Source organism: Panthera uncia, assembly GCF_023721935.1.
Source record: "Panthera uncia isolate 11264 chromosome C1 unlocalized genomic scaffold, Puncia_PCG_1.0 HiC_scaffold_4, whole genome shotgun sequence".
Classification (NCBI taxonomy): Eukaryota; Metazoa; Chordata; class Mammalia; order Carnivora; family Felidae; genus Panthera; species Panthera uncia.
The window spans coordinates 67,924,081-67,944,772 of record NW_026057585.1 but is presented as its reverse complement, the minus strand read 5'-3'; the positions used below and the strand labels follow the sequence as shown (position 1 = coordinate 67,944,772).

The 20,692-nt window shown below is 41.1% G+C and overlaps 1 protein-coding gene across 2 annotated transcripts in view; it reads left to right on the top strand.

The window, feature by feature from the left end:
* Positions 1-12,098: 12,098 nt before the first annotated feature.
* CMPK1 (cytidine/uridine monophosphate kinase 1) overlaps positions 12,099-20,692 on the top strand; it is a 37,467-nt gene continuing 28,873 nt past the window's right edge. For both annotated transcript variants that reach the window (XR_007454796.1, XM_049617249.1), the window contains exon 1: positions 12,099-12,460. Coding sequence is in view for 1 of the 2 variants with exons in the window: in XM_049617249.1 (XP_049473206.1) it covers positions 12,290-12,460 (171 nt within the window). In the remaining variant the exon portion in view is untranslated. The remainder of the gene's footprint in view (positions 12,461-20,692) is intronic.

Here is a 20,692-nt window from a genome sequence, read left to right as displayed (position 1 = left end):
ATTTTTTATATGGTTGTCCTGCAACAACTGAAGTAGGTATTAGTATCCCTATTCAACAAACGAAGAAATGTAAAAGATGATACAGCTAATTAGTGCAGAGTCAGGATTCCAAATGCCACTTAACTTTCTTCTACATTCCATTTCTGTTAGTTTCCTGAGCAATATGGGAGCGTCAAAGTCGAGATGTGTTTGTAAGCTGTATTGTTCTGAAGGAGCTCACCCTTTTGAGGGAGTGAAGACACTCTCCTGAAAAATGTATCAAACTAGCCAAGAAATATATGCTATATAGAATGTCATTCTCTGCTTTCCTGGAAAAATTCCTAGAATCTAAGGCATACATTTTAAGAGAAACGATGGTGAGTTCCTCAGTGTGAGAGTAGGAAGAGCCAGTGATGCATGTCTGACAAAGTGTTGGCAAACCCAATAGGGAACTTTGGAGCAAAGATTGTCCATTAGAGGAGCCCCACATTAGGCATAAATGGCTAGAATCCTTGCTGCGTTCAGTCATTGCCTGGGCCTTCCCAGAGAAAGCAAGCACTAAGGCAGATTCAGAAGGGCACAGCAAGAGGCTGACAGCTAAGTATATACTCTGCATGTGATTGGCATGCTCTTTCTGGAGAGAAATCCAAGTGACATGCCTTGATGGCTGTCATGAGTTATGTTAAGTGCAAAGTCCCTGGGGTGGGATCTTCCTGGCATCTTTCAAGGAAGGCCAAGTAGGCTAGTATGTCCTTAGCAAAGTGACTGAGGAGAAGAATATTAAGGGTTGAAGGGGGAGACGGTGTTGGTAAACCACACAGGGCCTTAGAGGCCATGATAAGGATTTGGCTGCACTTTTGAGTTAGATAGGAAGCCTCTGGAGTATTTTGTTTTATTTTTTAAAGTTTATTTATTTTGAGAAAGAAAAGGGGGAGGGGCAGAGAGAGGGCAAGAGAGAATCCCAAGCAGGCTCAGCAGTGTCAGCGCAGAACCTGACGCAGGGCTCGATCCCATGAACCATGAGATCATGACCTGAGCCTAGATCAAGAGTTGGGCACTTAACTGACTGAACCACCCAGGTACCCCTACTGGAATATTTTAGAAAGGGGGCTGACATGATCTGATTTTAGGTTTTGGAAGGACTACTGTGGTTGCTACTTTGAGAATAAACTGTAGGGAGCAAGGGGAAGCAAGGAGACCAGTTAGAAAGCTGTTGGAATGACCAAGGGGAGACAATGATGGTGGCTTGAACCAAAATGGTAGCATTGGCGGTGGTGAGAGGTTGTTGGATTCTGGATATGGTTTGAAGGTAAAATCAACAGGATTTGATTACAGATGGAATTTAGGATGTAAAAGAAAGGGACTTTGTGTGGGGCCCTCATGATCTATGGTTTTCTTTAGAACTACTTTAAGATATCTGAAAGAGAAATGTAAGATGAGCTGATACGAATCAGACAAAAAGGAAAGGATGAGTGTAGCACATAATTCCCTACTCCTTAGGTGTGTGCTTGGCATAGTGAAATCCTTCCAAAGTGTACAGTATAGAAAGGATGGAAGGAAAGAGTAACTTTACAGTGGGTAAACAACCAAAGCTACTTCAGCCAGGTGACTAACGCCAACATTAATCGTCATACGTCATGTTGATAGTATGTCCACTGGATACGCTGTGTTGAAAACAGCTCTTTACCTTTGTGGTCCTCCTTTCAGTAACCTATAGACCCAGTTGTATTCTGAGAAAAACACTGGACAAATTCTAATTGTGGGGAATCCTATAAAATACCTGACCTGTACTTTTCAAAACCATCAAGGTTGTCAAAAATAGGGAAAGTCTGAGAAACCAGCCAAGAGGAGCCTAAAGAGATATGACAACTAAATGTAATGTAGTCTCATGGATGGAATCGTGGAACAGAAAAATGACACTAAGTTAAAAACTATGAAAATCTGGATGAAATGTGGACTTTAATTCATAATAATGTACCAATATTGATTCATTAATTGTAACAAATGTACCATACTAAATATAAGATGTTAACAATAAGGGGAAACTGTGTGTGGCGTATATGAGAACTCTGTACTATATTCTTAATTTTTCTGTAAATCTAAAACTGTTCTAGGAAATAAAGTCTACTAAAAAGAAAAAAGGAAGGGACACGTGGGTGGCTCAGTCGGTTAAGCATCTGACTCTTGATCTTGGCTCAGGTCATGATCTTGCAGTTTGTGAGTTTGAGCCCCACATCGGGCTCTGCGCTGACAGTGCAGGGCCTGCTTGGGATTCTCTCTCTCCCCCTCTCTCTGCCCCTCCCCTGCTCTCTCTCTCTCTCAAAATAAAGAAATAAACTTTAAAAAAAATTAAAAGAAAAATATAAAAGGAAGGGGCAATAGGAGAGTTGAAGCATATGCTAATTTTTTGAGCAACAATAAAATAAAAAGTATTTTTTGCTTAATAACTCAAATACTAATAAAACTTTAATTAAACATTTTATTACCACTGGATTTTTAAGCAGGATATACATTTAATGATATACATAAAATAGATATTTTTCAAATTAAATGATGAGAAAAGTAATTATTTATTTTAAGATTGGAATGACTCAGCCTTATATTTAGGACAGCTTAGAGGTGCCTGCCTAAAGGACCTACTGCCCCAGATATTAAAAAAAATTTTTTGAGTTTTGTTATAATATAACAAGCACTGGCTTTGGGGATCTGGCCTCAATTCTGCCATTTAATCTCTCTAAGATTGACTTTCCTCATTTGCACATTGTACATCATCATAAAAAAGAGTTAATGAGTGTGAAAGTTAATTAAAGTTAATTAAAAGAATACCTATATATTATTATTTGTCCAGTTATATTCACCACGGACAGTGTTAATAAATGAGCAACACATTCATAGAGATTAAGGGAATTGATTTGTATTTGTAAATTAAAGAATTACAAATTTGTAATTGTAAATTAGAGAATAAGCTGAGGGAAATAAAATCTACAAATGCCATTCCAAGGATCTACTATGCAATGACATAGGGAATTGGAAGGATATGACAAACATAGAACAAGGAAGGCACAATTCTATTTTTGTTAATGTTTATTTATTTTTGAGAGAGAGTGAGAGAGAGAGAGAGAGCAAGCAGGGGATGGGCAGAGAGAGAGGGAGACAGAGGATCCAAAGCTGGCTCTATCCTGACAATGGAGAGCCCGACATGGGGCTTGAACTCATGAATCATGAGATGATGACCCGAGCCAAAGTTGGACGCTTAACCAACTGAGCCACAAAGGCCCCCCAAGGAAGGCACAATTTTAAAGGTGGGGTAATAAGAGGTAATTATCCAAAGCAAATATAAATTATTATTAGATTTCAGGCCAGTTTGAATAGACTGAATATATACTATGCTATTCTTTAATCCCCATTTTTATATATTTATGCCATTTCAAGACTGTATGGAATTGCTCTGGTTATAGGTCCCCACAGAGAAAAGCTACAGGCCATAATTTTCAAATTTGCAAGTGCTTTAATTTGCTTCACAGAGAATCATTTCTAGTATGTCATACTTTTTAAAAAAATATATGAGTTTGTTGACAATGCTAAAACAGGAAAAAAAATTGTAAAGGGCAAAGTTCATCCAAAATTCTACATCCTAACACATCAGTTGTTTTTACTTTACCTTATTCCCTTTCAGTCACTGTCCACATGACATAGTCTTTATGATTACATTGGGTACATATTCAGTGTCATAAACCCTGGTGTGCCTGCTAGAAGTCTGAGAGAATTAAAGAGCAATTGTTATCACCAGGAACAGGGAAGTTGGAATCAGTTATCAGTTCTGTTACTCAATTTCTCCAAACACCAATTTTCCCTTTCGCTATTTACACTTCTGAGCCAAGCTAGACTACTGCTCTTTAAAAATAACTATAGCTTTGCTTTTTTTTTTTTTTTTTTTTAATGTGCAGCGTGGAGCCCAATGCCAGGCTTGTCTCATGATCTTGAGATCAAGACCCAAGTTGACTTATTTTACTTATTTTTTAAAAAATAGGGGCACCTGGGTGGCTCAGTCGGTTGAGTGTCCGACTTCAGCTCAGGTCATGATCACGTGGTCTGTGAGTTCAAGCCCCTCGTCAGGGCTCTGTGCTGACAGCTCAGAGCCTGGAGCCTGCTCTGGATTCTGTCTCCCCCTCTCGCTGCCCCTCCCCCGCTCATGCTCTGTTCTGTCTCTCAAAATGAATAAACATTAATTTTTTTTAATTTAAAAAATAAATAAAAATAAAAAATAATCTTTGTGTGGGGCATCTGGGTGGCTCAGTTGATTGAGTGTCCACCTTTGGCTCAGGTTATGATCACACAGCTCATGAGTTCGAGTCCCGCGTCATGCTCTGTGCTGACAGCTGGGAGCCTGGAGTCTGCTTTGGATTCTGTGTGTCCCTCTTTCTCTGCCCCTACCCAATTCATGCACTGTCTTTCTCACTCAAATATAAATAAAACATTTAAAAATTTATAAAAAAATAATAATCTCTACACTCAACTTGGGGCTCGAACTAGTGACCCCGAGATCAGCAGTCACATGTTCTGCTGACTGAGCCAGCCAAGTGCACCTTATTTTACTTTTTTTTTTTTTTAACTTGGATTGCTTGGAATGAAGACAGAAATGATCAAACAACACACACAGTTAACTTCTCTAAAATTATTTGCTTAACTGAGTCAATGTAAAATCATCCTGATTTCACAGGCAAGGAAACTATAGGTGTAATCACCCTACCTATAGTTTCAGAGTTAATTAGCAAAGACACTGTAGGACCTGCCAAGACAATCTCCCTTCACTGCTCAGCCTGCCATTTTACAGTATAGACCTGACTGAGCTCAGCTGACACACTCCTGAGAGGTTAGGCATATTGTCTGTTGTTAGGTTTGACACATCAGCTTTTTAAAGGCCATATTTCCTTTAACTAATGTTCTCAGAATCTTTGATAAAAAGGTCCTTTGAGAAAGCATTATAGCAAGAACCATATCTGCAAAAAATGCAAATCTAAGTAACAGGAATCTTCATTTTAGAAACTCCATGAAGCATCAGGTTATGTAACACACTAAGTGTCTGCCAGGAAATAGATTACAATATAATAGGTGGCAATGAAGGCCTGAATGCAAAACATATGGCCTGTCATTCACCCTTCTATGCCTCCACACACCAGGTCTTTGTTTCATCACCCAGCCTGATCCTACAAACCAGTTCCTACATATAGGCAAGAAAGGTGTTTTTGGAATTACAGGGAAGTAGCTGCCAAAGGTCATCACAAGTAGAACTTGAGTGGCAGCAACCAAATTAGTCAAAATCTTCCAAGGACCTCGGAGTAGTACCCTTAAGAGAGTGAATCATATTGTAAAAAGAGCAGGTTGTCATGCTGTACAAAGAGTAATCAGACATGGTCTCTTCCTTCCAGGAGTTTTGTTTTTTTTTAATGTTTATTTTTTTTGAGAGAGAGAGAGAGAGAGAGAGAGAGAGCATGAGTGGGGGAGGGACAGAGAGAGGGAACACAGAATCTGAAGCAGGCTCCAAGCTGCCAGCACAGAGCCTGATGTAGAGCTCGAACTCACAGACTGTGAGATCATGACCCGAGCCAAGGTCAGACGCTTAACTGACTGAGCCACCCAGGTGCCCCTCCTTCCAGGAGTTTTAAATCTAGTATGGAGATACACAATATACTACAACAGAAGTAAAGGAGGGAAGGAATAGGTGTGTATGGGTGCTGCTGGTGGTGGTGTGTGTAGAAGCACAAAAGGGGGGCACCCAACCCAGTCTTGGGAATTTGGAAAGCTTCCTGGAGGAAATAAAATCTGAGGTGAATCCCGAAAAATGAATGGTACGTACCAGCAAAGAGGCATGGTCAAGAATGGGAAAACAAAAGTGTGGGAATAGATGATTTCTCTCTAAAGGGCAATTATGATAAATAGGACAGATATATGGTGACAAGACTCTATTTCTTAAGATCCTATAGAATTCCCTAGAACATAGCCATACCCTGGAAATAGTGGGCATGCACCGAATATATGCCCAAAAGACCTAATGTACTTGATAAATAAACACATATGGGTTGGAGTTAGTTTTGAGGACACCTCTTATTACACATTTTTCTGAGATCAGTCTTCTCATCTGTAATGAGAACTAAGTTGGAAGGGATTTTATGAGTATGGAACTTTTTATCTTATAAAGGGGTTTCTACTGTATAGAAAGAATGCAGATTTAAAGCCATCCACACGGAGTTTGTATTTAACTTTGCTATCTACTTCTTACGTGGTCTTGAACAAACTACTTCCACTTCCTGGCTGTTTCTCCAGCTGCAAAATGACAGTGCTAATGTCACAGCATTATGATGATTCTACAAGGCAAGGCTGATATGTAACACACAACTGGTAAGACCGTATTGGTGGTTAAAATAGTGCATTATTTTCATATGAGTTGGTATATAACTACTCCCCTGAGCACTTTGAGAGCCCTCCATCCCTCTCCTGGAACACCAAGGACCTCCCCATGATCCAGCAATTAGAGGGCTGATGCCTAGCAGAGCAATCTTGGCACAAAAATACCTACAGATATCCTGATTGTACTGATCATTAAAAGTTTGAATATCGGGGCACCTGGGTGGCTTGGTCGGTTAAGCGTCCGACTTCCGCTCGGGTCATGATCTCACGGTCCCTGAGTTCGAGCCCCGCGTCGGGCTCTGTGCTGACAGCTCAGAGCCTGGGGCCTGTTTCGGATTCTGTGTCTCCTTCTCTCTCTGACCCTCCCCCATTCATGCTCTGTCTCTCTCTGTCTCAAAAAATAAATAAACGTTAAAAAAAAAGTTTGAATATCATCCAAAAAATAGGCAATGTAAGTCAAATGCCTGGTACTTAGTGGATATTCAATAGATATTCATCAAATTTATTTAATCTATGAGTTCAATCTATGTGTTTAGCTAGGAAATGACCCTCTACTGGGTGACATCCTTTTATTCAGTATATAATTACTAAGGCATATTTTCATTGACTATCTGGTTGTTTGCATGTAGGTGGAATTCATTCTTTTCTCTGCCACCTCCAAGGAGTGGGAACACTGATCTAAGGCTAAAAAAAAAAAAAAAAGATTTCTTTGGGGACAAATTAGGACCAAGGTGCTAAGAGTTAGACCTTTCACAGTGAACAAGTAGAAGGGTTAAATGTTAAATTGTTAGAGTAGCATGGTGTCTTTTATGAATCTTTGGCTTGGCTCCATGGGACTGCCTGGTGTGGTAACATCCATGTTTGGAAAAACTCCTCCATGTTTGTCTTCTTTCTACTCATAGCACTACTCACACTGAACACTCCAGGTCAACGATGTGGGGGAAAGGGGGAAAGGGAGAAGACAGGGCTGGGTTCCCACACTAAGCATTTTACGTTGTGAGCCATTAAGTTTTGGGGTAGGTTTGTTATGTAGCAATAGATAACCAGAACAGGCCTAAAGTGCCAACAAATAAGAAATTGTTCTTCGGCCTAGGCTTGTTCTTCCTGAAAATAATTCCCTGGAAAACCCTTGGCAGAGATAGGTATATGGGTTTCACTTTTTTATTTATTTCCACACCAGTATTTTCCTTACTTGCCTCGCATGGTTGGCATAAAGAACTGGGCAAGGTACAAGACAATAAGTACTCAATCTATGGTGGTTATAGTTCTCCAGGGCGACTTAGAAAGAAAAGTCACCACATCTTGCTATATATAGGTATTCAATGACATTTTGGACCCAAACTCCTGTGTGGATTCCTTATTCTGGTGGACTCTCTCTTGGAATCAAGAAAGGCTACTTTTTTGTCTATGGCCTAATGCCTTCACTAAAAGCTTGTGAATAGCTTCCTAATCCCCTTTCCCACAGACCCCATATCTTGAACATCTTTCAACTTTAATTGCCAGGAGAGATACAGAAAAGACACTTAAGAGAACACGCACCAAGGAAAAGAAGGCACATTTGCTTACAGTATGGCCCTTTTTGTACTCCTACTCTCAGTGTTATGACCAAGTGTTCTTATTTTCAGCGGACTTATCTCTTAGCTCCTCTTCCCCAGGGGGTGGAGGGGCTCAGACAAACAAAAAAAGGAATATTGTGAAGGGATAGGAGTAAGCTATTAATCATAACGTTTCTTTAGCTGTGATAATCTGAGATATCCCATTCCCTCTTCCATGGTGGGAAGTAAAAGGTAGAAATGATGGCAAGGTGGGAATGCAAGCTGGTGCAGCCACTCTGGAAAACAGTATGGAGGTTCCTCAAAAAACTAAAAATAGAACTACCCTAGACCCAGCAATTGCACTACCAGGTATTTATCCAAGGGATACAGGTATACTGTTTCAAAGGGACACATGGACCCCGATGTTTATAGCAGCACTACCAACAATCACCAAAGTATGGAAAGAGCCCAAACGTTCATCGATGGATGAATGGATAAAGAAGATGTGGTATATATACATATATATATATATATACATATATATATACATATATATATATACACATATATACATATATATATATATATATGTATATATATATATATAATGGAGTACTACTCGGCAATCAAAAAGAATGAAATCTTGCCATTTGCAACTATGTGGATGGAACTGGAGGGTATTATGCTAAGTGAAATTAGTCAGAGAAAGCCAAAAATCATATGACTTCACTCATATGAGGACTTTAAGAGACCAAACAGATGAACATAAGGGAAGGGAAACAAAAATAATATAAAAACAAGGAGGGGGACAAAACATAAGAGACTCTTAAATATGGAGAACAAACTGAGGCTTACGGGAGGGGGTGTGGGAGGAGGATGGGCTAAATGGGTAAGGGGCACTAAGGAATCTACTCCTGAAATCAGTGTTGCACTATATGCTAAATAATTTGGATGTAAATGTAAAAAATAATAATAATAAAATTAAAAATAAAAAAAAAAGAAATCATGGCAAAGAAGGAAGTAGGAACCAAAAGGAGATGGGATCAGAGAGCAAAAGAAAAAGAATAGGGTGGGGAGAAGGACAGAAAAACAGAAATAATTGGGGAGAATGGTAGGAAATTAGAAATGGGGAAAGAAGGGGAAGAAAGATAGGAATAAGTTAAAAAAAAAAGGTGAGAGAGGAGGGAGTGAAGGTAGAATGAGATGGGGAAGAGGCTGGAAATACTGGGTGAGGGAAGGGGAAAGGAGCAGTAGAGAGGAAAGAGGCTGGGGGGCAGCCAAACAGAGGCTATACCACCTTCTTTCCCTCCTGTTTGCTATCATTTTCCAACCCTCTGGTCATTCTGTCTTCAACAACTTAGTTCCTCTTTCATAGTTTCTCTGTTTACTCTAATGCTCATTCATGCAGACTGCTTGGATGACAAATCTAACACTTTGGCCACCCAGTTCTAACCACAGGGCATGCTTTCTGCTCCAGCCTTCCATTCTCATGGTCTCACCTTGTTTGGGCTCATCCTGGATTTCAAAATCATCAAAAACTTACAATTTCCAATCCAAATATCAACTCGGCCAATTCCAAATATCCCACTCAGACCACCAGCATCTGTACTGCCAGTTCACTTGCTCAAGTACCCCACTGCAGCCATTCTTCAACATCAGTGCTTCTAATGCCTTGGCCCCCTCCTCACTCCCCTCCACGTCCCCACTAGCAGCCCTAATATGCCATAATTGGCTTTCTATATGTTTTTGTTTCCATATACATCATCACAAACATTCTCTTGAAAATACAATCTTGGTCCTCTCTCCCTCTGTTGTACTTGCTTGGCAAAAATCCAACCCTGGATGACCTCAAGAATCTGTCTTCTCTCTGCCTGCACCTGAACAAACACCTTCAATGATTTAAAATCCATGATCTCGGGGCGCCTGGGTGGCTCAGTCAGTTGAGTGCCTGACTCTCAGTTTCTGCTCAGGTTGTGATCTCATGGTTTGTGGGTTTCGAGCCCCGTGTCAGGCTCCGCACTAACAGTGCGGAGCCTGCTTGGGATGCTCTCTCTTTCTCTCTGTCTCTTTTTCAAAATAAATAAATAAACCAGGGCCTCTGGGTGGCTCAGTCTGTTAAGCATCTGACTTCAGCTCAGGTCATAATCTCATAGCTCGTGGGTTTGAGCCCTACATCAGGCTCTGTGCTGACAGCTCAGAGCCTGGAGCCTGCTTCAGATTCTGTGTCTCCCTCTCACGCTGCCCCTACCCACTCATGCTCTGTGTGTGTGTCTCTCTCTCAAAAATAAATAAACTTAAAAAAATAATAAAATCCATGATCTCAAATACCAAGTGAGCTTTTAATATCGCTCAGAAGTCATACTGATTGGTTTTCTAAAGAAAACCAACTTTTCCATTCTCAAAAAAGTGTCTATTTCATATCTTCTCTCCTCAAACATCCTACTTCAAAATCTTTACCTTCATCTAATGTTGCCTTTTCTTTACTGAGAAAATAAAATTTTCAGACAGGAACTCTTCCTACCTTCAAACTTTCCTGAAACTGTGCCCTTCTTGCAATTCCTATTGCCAATTTATGTGTTTGTTTCTTAAGATCTTCTAAGTCATCTAAGGCCCTCCATGTGCCCCTTGGAACCCATACGATTTTTCTTCTCAAGGGGTTACCTCTCTCCCTTTCTATCAAATCATTCCCAGGAACTTAAATACAAGGTCTAGTATAGCACTGCCCAATAGAACCTTTTTTTCTTTTGAAGTTTATTTATTTTAATTTTTTAAAATGTTTATTTATTTTTGAGAGAGCCAGAGCACGTGCAGGGGAGGGACAGAGGAAGAGGGAGACAAAGAATCTGAAGCAGGTTCCAGATTCTGAGCTGTCAACACAGAGCCCGATATGGGGCTTGAACTCATGAACCAGGAGATCATGACCTGAGCCAAAGTTGGATGCTTAACCAACTGAGCCCCCAGGCGTCCCTATTATATATTTAAATGTTTTATTTAATTTTTTGACGGGGTGGCAAAGAGAGAGAGAGGTGACAGCAGTGAGTCCGGTGTGGGGCTCGAACTCACAAAATGTGAGATCATAAACTGAGCCTAAGTCCGAAGTCGGACACTCAACTAACAGAGGCATCCACGTGGCCCTTATTTACTTTGGAGAGACAGAGGAGAGAGAGAGAGAGAGAGAGAGAGAGAGAGAGAGAACAAAGGAGGGCAGAGACATCGAGGGAGAGAATCCCAAGCAGGCTCCACATTGTTGGCGCAGAGCCAGATGAAGCGCTCCAACTCACCAACTGTGAGATCGTGACCTGAACTGAAATCAAGAGTCAGGCATTTGACAGACTGAGCCACCCAGGCACCCCTAGAACCTTTTGTAGTGGCTACATTCTGTATGTTCACTGTCCAATTCAATTGCCACTACCCCATGTGACCTTTGAGCACTTGAAATTTAGTGTGAACGAAAAACTGAATTTTGTTTTTAATATAATTAATTTAAATCGCTACATGTGGTTCATTCCTTGGACGCCTTTTCTTCTCCCTTAAGGTTTTTCTCTCACGCAGGCAGGCGAGAACTGGAGTTACAATTAAAGGGCTTCCCACTGCAGTTGGAATATAACCCCAACTCCTTTCCATAACCAAAGGGCCTGAACGACCTGCCTGGGCCTGACCCCCCCACTTTCCATCCTGTGCCTCATTCCTACAACTCAGGTCTCTCTGGCTTTTTCCAACACAAGCCATTTTAGGGTTTTTTGCACATGTTCTTCTTCTTGTGGGACCTATCCCAGTCTTTACCTGCTTTCGCTCTTTCCTATGCCCTATGTCTTGGCTTAAATGTTACCCGACTACCGCCTCCAAATTGTATCCATCCTTTGTTATTCTTCCGCTTTTTTCCTTCAAAGCCTGTATCGCTCTTTCTCCCTTCTTTTCTGTCATCTATCTATTCTTCCCTTGGCTTGTTCAGGTCGGCTGCCTCCCCACTGCAACTTAAACTCCTCGCAAACAGACAATAGGTTTTCTCTGTCGTGTGTCGCGTCGCACACTCCAGCACAGGCCTGTCAGACAAGGCGCGCGACGGGGACCTGCGCACTGGACGAACTGCCTGCGGAGGGATGAATGAGCCGGCTGAGGGGCGGGGACTAGTAGGGGCGCGGGCCCACACGGGCGGCGCCGGAGCGCAGCCGCCTAGAACGCAGCAGAGGCACCGCCCCTTCCGGCCGCGGCGCGGACGCCTCGGCAGCCACGGCGGCGGGGCCGCGGCGGACGCCGACTCGGCCCGCCCCCTTCCCCCCGCCCCGCCCCGCGCCGCCGCCGCCGGCCCGGCCGCTGTCAGCTCCCTCAGCGACCAAGACGGCCAAGACGCGGCTGAGACGCGGTGTATGCTGAGTCGCTGCGGCCGGAGGCTGCTGCACGTCCTGGGCCTTAGCTTCCCGCTGCTGACCTGCCGGCCGCTTTTCCTCTGGCCTCACCGCCTCATGAAACCGCTGGTCGTGTTCGTCCTCGGCGGTCCCGGGGCCGGCAAGGGGACCCAGTGCGCCCGCATCGTCGAGGTGAGGCCCGGGTAGCTGGCGCGCTCCCTGGGCTTGACCGGACGCCGGGTCGGCTTGTCCCGCAGCGTCGGGCGGTCCGCGCGCCTTTCCCCCCCCCCTCCCCCCCCCCCCCCCCGTCAGCCGCGGACTCAGCGGACTACTAGTCCCGGCGACCATCGCGTCGTCCGCGTGGCGGTGATCGAGGGTTCTGCGGTGCGCTGCCTGTCGGGACTCGTAGTCCACGTCCCCTCGCCGCGGGGGGGGGGGTGCCCAGAAGGGAGGGGGACCGCTTGGGGTCGCTTTGTTCCTGCACCCCTCTCTCCTTAACGTTTTGGGGACCAATTTCATCCGGAGAGTGGGCTGGGAGGGGATCCGGAAGGATCAGCCTTCGGGGACCTCCGGCGCGCCGAGTTCAGTGTGTCACCGGTTATGGGGTGGGTGAAGGCGGCGGGAGCGTGGATTTAGGTTAGAGGCGGTGTGCGCTCGCAGCTGTGTGGAAGGGAGACCGGTTTGTCTGCTTGGCTCCTTCCCGCAAGCCCTCTAGAGACGCCAACATCTCAACTAACCTTACCGTGGTCTTAACCCTGGAAAGGAACCTCGGGGGACAGGGTGTTGCTTGAGGTAATAATCTGTGATCTGCCCGGAGCACTTTCCCGCTCTGTCAATGGCAGTACCGGCTCTGAGGCTCAGCCCAGATTCGTGTGGTCGGAAAAGCCGAGGAGCCGAGTCTGAGTTCAAGCTTCAACCTCTGGTCTCGCTGCCAACTCAGGCTTTGTCCTTGGCCAAGTCACTTCCTCTCTCCGAGTCTCAGTTGCGCTCTAGACCATAGGAGGCTGTGCACCCAGATTTAAACTCAATGTAAAATACCTCCCAACTCTAAAATTCTGTTACTTTTTTGTTGTTGCTTCACGGCGTGTTAAGGTTACCGGTTCAGTTCTGTTAATTTTCGAATAGATAACGTGGTTTGTGACACTGTGAGGAGTAAGGCTTATTGAAGAATCTGGGGAATGATGTTGGGAGTGAAGAAAAACAGGGTATCTAGAAACAAGAGACGACCGGCAGAGCTGTAAAACACCCAAACAATCCCTGTGAAACTCGGTGACCACAGAAGTTTTGACCCAGAACTTCTAAAATATTTCCCTCCTCTTTTCCAGAATATGGCTTATATTAGCTTTGGGCGTTCACTTCTCTCCTCTGTGTTCATACAATCCACTCCTGTCCTATATTCTCTAAAGAACATCTCTAAAGAAGATCGAATGGTAACATCTACTTCATTATGTTTTACAGCTGTCTTTATAATTATTGATCATTTTTAGAAATAAAGGTGGAACTATTTCAACCAAAAACATATTTTCTCCTTTTTTTTTAAGATTTTTTTTTGAGAGGGAGAGAAAACACGTGAGTGGGGGAGGGGCAGAGAGAGACTTCCAAGCAGTTTTGGTGCTGTGAGCACAGAGCCTCAGGCAGTGCCTGATCCCACAAATCATGAAATCATGACCTGAGCTGAAATCCTGTTCCATGCTTAATGGACTGAGCCACCTAAGTGCTCCCTCCCTATTTTTGTTGGTTCTTTCAACTTTTTAAGACTAGTGGCGATTGGATGATTTCAGGTTTGGGTTTTTTGTTTTTTAAATATATGAAATGACTCACATGTATATAGCACGATAGGGGAAGGAGAAAAGACTTCAGAACCAGACACATATGGTTTCAAACCCTTTGTCATTTACTATTTCTTCTCTTTCAAGATTTTTAAGTAATGTCTACACCCCACGCGGAACTCGAACTCTCACAACCCAGAGATCAGGAGTTGCCTGCTCTGTCTGCTTTACCAACTGAGCCAGCAGCCAGGTGTCCCCCCTCCCCCCTCTCCCCGGAAGTTGTTACTTTTGGCTGGCCCTCCTCTGTGAAGAGAGAGGAATAATACATATCTGGTATGGTATTTCCAGATATTAAATGAGGTAAAATATCTGGCACACATAGATGCAAATAATTTTTTTCTACATTTTGACTTCCCGTTTGTAATTTATGAGATTGGTTATTTTTACTTTGAAATAGTATTACTTTAAAAATTGGCTTATGGCTGCTATATTTGAATGCGTTTAAATATTTTGTTTCTGAATCATAACGTGGCTTTAAACATCCACATCCAAGCTAATAATAGTCAAATTACTCCACTGCTTTAAAAATAATCTACACATTCTGTAACTGGTATTTATTCTTTACTCTGTTCAGTTATGGCTAATATTTTAAACCTATTAATTATCAACTATAAATTTCCATAATTAAATATGTTTCATAATATATTATTTTTTAATATTTTGGCAATTATATGAGCTTAAATTGTTTTAAACTGTCATCTTCTTTCATGAAAATAGTTGCCATTGATTCCAATTGCCGTAAACAAGCTGATTTCTGCAAATTCCAAATAGTTTATAATTTAGCAATTGCTGTCTCCTAGCTGACTAAATTAAACAATGGAATGTCTAATGAGCAATTAAGGCAGAGGGCTTTTCTTTTCTTCTTTGTCTTTTGTATTTTGACCCAATATTTTATTTCATAGGCAAACAGAAGCTGAATCCTAAACAATTGTAATTTTGGGGACTAAGTTTTTTCTGTAAGGAAAGATTATACAAGTCAAGGTTAAATTCTCTATCTGTGATGCCAGTGCTAATTTAGCTCACAGGGTACCTGAAATGTGGCTGAAATACAATTTGAGGGGGTGAGTAATTATGTTGATTTCCAACTCAGGCTGCCAGAAGTACCTTTTTAGGTCTGGCTGCAGAATCAGAATATCTGGCCCTCCAGTGTCCTGGGGCATCGCAGTTAGTGATCAAGGCTGTAACTGGAGGGAAGCTGGTATATATGTAGGTATGTATGTATAATTTATCTATTACCTATCTGTCTCTTTCTTTTCTACCTCCTTTCCTCCCCTTCTTCCTTTCTTCTCTCCTTCCTTTTTTCCAAACTTCCTTCCTTCTTGCCTTGAGGTGAATTCTATCTCTACTACTTATGCTCCCAGACCTTGAGGGAAGAAAAGGCAAATCTGATATAGTATCATCTGAAAGTGTTCTCAACTGAGAAGGAATGATCTGAGGGAGATTTAGGGGTTGACTTTGCCCATTTACTTGTACTGGTCTTTGTCAGTTTTATTTATTTATTTGTTTGTTTGTTTTTTATTTAAGTTTATTTATTTATTTTTGAGAGAGAGAGAGAGAGCATGTGTGACTAGGGGAGGGGCAGGGAGAGAGAGAGAATCCCAAGCAGGTTTTGTGTTGTGCTGACACTTAACTGACTGAGCCATCCAGGCACCCCTGTTTGATTTTCTAATTGTTTCTAACTCTGTGTCCTCTTGTACTCTATTTGTTTTTGAAAATTGGCTGTTTTCTAAATCATGCAATCCTTTCAGGGATACTTCTCCTTTTTTAATTTTTAAAATTAAGCTTTACTTATATTGCTTTGACCCAAGAAAAATTATGATGCCATAACCTAAATTTGTCTTTCAAAATAACCCCAATTTTGCATGTGTTAGCCAGAAGGGATATTTTAACCTCTCTTTTAAAGGTGGTGGACATTTTGCTTACATAATGCTAAAGCATTACATTACTTTAGCATGTACATTGCTTACATTATGCTAAAGCTTATCTCCATGCCAAATTGCTTTCTCTAGTACCCTAAAAGGATTCTTATCATTTTCTGTTTTATAACTTTCTCCTGACCTGTATGGGGGAACTTATACTTTGTATGGTCCTCCTACCTACTATACTTAGAAATTTGGGGACGGTATTAAATTTAAACATGTAGAAATCAGAAAGTCGATTTTATTTATCTTTGTGTTTCCAGTGTGGAACATTGTGCTTGGCACTTAGTAAGGGCTTAATAAGTATTTGGTGGGGGGCGGGGGGAATGTTTTTTGAATCAGTTTTAGAGGACACTAATTTGTCCTAAGATGTAAAAAGTTTTAAGAATTTGGTCTTTAGGGGGCGCCCAAGTAGCAGTTAGCTCTCCCAATTTCAGGTCAAAAGTGCTTGAGTGAGACCTAACCCTGTCATATAAATATTTCTTATGTAACACTTCTGCTTACTCTCAGTGAATAAATGGTATGGTTGTGAAAATCTGCTGAGTATTCTAAAATATCCAAGCTCCTAATTCCAAATCCCCAAAGATTACCTCTCATAGAAGAATGATGATAGGATGATCCACTGGACATTAAGCTTGTTTAAGAATAGGCCTTTCTCTCCTTTTGGTGGGATAGGGTAGAGTAAGAGATAGGTTTTTTGTTTTTCTGGTTTTTTTTTTAAAGAAAGTTTAAATTATCTATAAAAGACATAGTCCACAGTATTCTTGACTCTTCTGAAATACCACCTTTTTATTAAAGGTGGTTGTAACTTAGAATTTTTTTTTTTTTTAATAAGAACTTGGAGGAGGGGAGAATATATTGAGATATTACTGTCATTACTTTTCGAAACTTCCTTTTTTCCTCCTGCTTTGGTTTTCAGTTATAAAAGCAATACTTACTTGGATGGGAAGAGTTAAATCTCCTCTAATTCTGATGTCACTCATTAGCTGTCTAGTATTAACTGCTTCCCCATCTCTCTCAATATTCTTAGAAATAAAAATACCAATATATGTTTTTTACCTCTAGATGGGATTTTTCTATTTTCTGCTGAATGTATCATGGATACATTTCAGGTCTTTACATACCTTTCAGGTCTTTACATATAGATTTAACCCATTCTTATTAGTAGCTGTAGAATATTCCATAAAATACATGTTTTATAGCATAATTGTACCTATTGATGGACATTCAGGATAGTCTGAAGGAATTGTTTTACTATTGCAAACAGTACTTCAGAAAACTTCCTTGTAAAAACAACAGCAAAAACAAACTTCCTTGTAAATATAACATTGCATATGGATACTATTATTTTTGTAAGTTAGGTCCCTAAAAGGATTGCTGAGTCAGAGGATATATGCATTTTTAATTTTAATCGATAATTCATTATCAGAATTCTTTTCAAAAACATAGTTATTACAATTCAATTAGCAGTGTATGATTCTTTATTAGCACTGGGTAGTTATCAATTTAATTTTTGCAAATTTGTAAATCTCCTTTCTAAAGTTTTTCTGAGTAAATTCCTTATTTTTTTCAAGATGTCCATAAAGAAGAAAAGGCATAATTTGAAAAATTTCCCCTGTCATTCATTCCAAAAACAGTTTTTTTTTTTTTTGTTTTTTGTTTTGTTTTTTTTGAGAGGTAGGTACTCTGATTGTTGCTGAAATGAATAAGGCTTAGATCCTGCTGTTGAGGGAAGTTTACAGTTTAGAGTGGAGTCAAGGAAGTTAATTGGTGACTACTACAGAATAGAGTGGTAAGTCCTATGATAGAAATAAACTAAATATACCATTAAATAAGGGACATTTCAATTTCAGTCCAGTGACTTCCCAGTGGGTCAGGGAAGTCTTCCCAGGAGAGGTGATAGCTCTGAACTCAATTTTTTTTTTTTTTTTTTTTGAAATTTATTGTCAAATTGGTTTCCATTCTGAACTCAATTCTGAAGGGCCATAGGAAAGAAGCAGCTAGGAGATGTGGGGGAGTAGAGAGTACTTAAAGCCCTTGAATAAGGTAATTTGAGGTTTCATTTTTGAGAAAAGCCTAAGGAGAGTAAACCTATATGAGACTGACCCAGAATACATTTCCTGAATGTAGACTGTGTGTTCTGTCTATGGGGATATAGGCTTCTAGGGGCTTTCAATTTAGTGGAGATAGACACACACTAACAGAATTTTATGAGAAAAGATATGAAAAACTTTTGCAGATATTAAAGTTTAACATTAAATTGTTTTAAAATTGTCTTTTAGTTTTACCTTAACTGTATTGTAATGTTTTAAACAGTGGGGACCTGGTCTTTTACTCCTCCTGCAAGGCGTTTGAAATGCCTGCTTATCCTTCAGATCTTAGCTTATACAGAGATTCCCAGATGTCCTCAGTTTATGGTGCCCTTAGTGTCTCAGTAATTTTTTCAAACCTAACCTGGTCCAAAAGAAATATCTAATAGTTGTATTTGTTAAGTAATTAGATCCGAACAATACTCAGGTATTTTCTAACAATTTGTGGTCCGTAGTTCCTGACTTACGGCTCCCACAAACCCTTGGAATTTCCTAAGTGTTGAGCATTACAGAAATGTTTCTTGTTGTGTTAATGAAGTGACTTTTGGACCCCACCTAAGGGCTGGAGCTGGTTGCCAGGAAAACCAACCAAGTCATCAGAGGGTTGGAACGTTCAGTCTCGCCCCTCCCTCTCCCCTCCAGGGAGAGGAGTGAGCTTGGATGTTTAATCACTTGCCAGTCACCAGTGATTTAATCAAACATGGCTATGCAAGAGGCTTCCAAAAAAACCCCAAGGTCTGATTTTAGAGAGCTTCTGGGTTGGTGAACACGTGGAGATCCAGGGGGAGACATTCACCTGGAGAGGGCAGGGAAGCTCTATGCCCTTGTGCTGCATCTCTCTGGCTGTTCCTGAGTTGCTCCCTCTACAGTGAACTGATGATCTAGTAAGTAAAGTGTTTCTCTGAGTTTTGTGAGTTATTCTAGCAAATTAATCAAGCCCAAAGAGGGGACCGTGGGCCCTCTAATTTATAGTCAGTTGGTCAGGAGTACAGGCAATACCTTTGACTGCAGCTGGTGTCTGAAGTGGTGGTTGGGGGGGCAACCCCCTCAGACTGACCCTTTAACCTGTGGAAGATGACAATATCTCTGGGTAGATAGTGCCATAATTGAGAATTGAGAACACTCTGCTGGTGTTGTTTGTTGTGTAAGGGAACCTACTCCTTAAGTTAGAATTGGGTCCAGGAACCCCACAGACTCCCCCATTAGACCATTAAACTCCATAAGGGTGAGAGCCCTGACTTTCTGATTTATTCTCATATCTTTAGTGCCCAGCACAACATCTGGCACAAATTGAACATGTAAGTAAATCTTGAAGCCATTCAGACCTGGGTTCCTGCCCCTTGGTGAGTTACTTAAATTTTTGGCTTTTTAAAAAGTTTCTTCCACTGAAAAATGGGATGTTAATCTACTTTTCAGGGTGATTGTGGAGATTAACCAAAAGAACCTGTGTAATGTCTGGCAGACTGCCTAATACGTATTATTACTTCATATATGTTAGCACCCCTCCCTCCTTGCCTATTCTGTATCCATAAATAGTCAATGAAGCAAATGTCTTGAGCAGTGTAAGTAGCAACATTTTGGGAGGCATTCTTAGTCATTTAGACTGAAGAAAAATTTAATTGAAAGGATATGAATAAGTATCAAAGTGATGATCTCAAGGTTCCTGAGATCGAGCCCTGCATCGGGCTCTGTGCTGACAGCTCAGAGCCTGAAGCCTGCTTCAGATTCTGTGTCTGCCTCTCTTTCTGCCTCTCCCCTGCTAGTGCTGGCACTGTCTCCGTGTGTGTGTGTGTGTCTGTGTCTCTGTTTCTGTCTTTCTCAAAAATAGATAAACATTAAAAATATATATATCAAAGTGTCATACCTATGAAGTATGTAGAGCTTAGATTCTAGAGTCAGACTGCCCGGGTTTGATTTTCAGCTAACACCTACTGTGTGTGTGACCTCAGCCAAGTCATTTAATCTCTCTATGCTTAAATTTCCTCATCTGTAAAATGGGAATAATGATACATAGTGTCTACCTCATAGGGGTGTTGTGGAGGTAATGAGCTAATATATGTAAAGTTCTTAGAGCAGTGCCTGGCACATGGTAAATCATATATGAATGTTAGCTGTTTGTACTATCATCTTTTTATGTGTTAATTTTTACCTGTCTGCCTCCCCCCATCTACTTTCTTGAACTTGATTGAGATCCTGCCTCCTGCCCCATTTATTCCCTCCTACTTTTGTAGCTATACAGTCTGTTTTTAGACTGTTTTTAGTGTTTGCCCTAGAAACTTTAAGCATACATGTTATTTAACTTAAGTCTAATATTAATATTTTTACTCTCCTCCCTCTAAACAATAGAAATACCTTAGAATACATAACTCTATTTTCCATCCTCTTCTGTTTTCCAGGATTCAAATTGTATATTGATTTTTTTAATCCCTACAAATGACTTGTTAACATTTTATAGCAATGATGTAATGTTTGTGTAGAATAACTCACATGTATACCAGCTTCTCTATTCACCAATTATTTTTGTACCTCAGAACTTCCTTCAGAGATAATTTTCCTTTTTTTTTTTTTTTTTTTTTTTCAACGTTT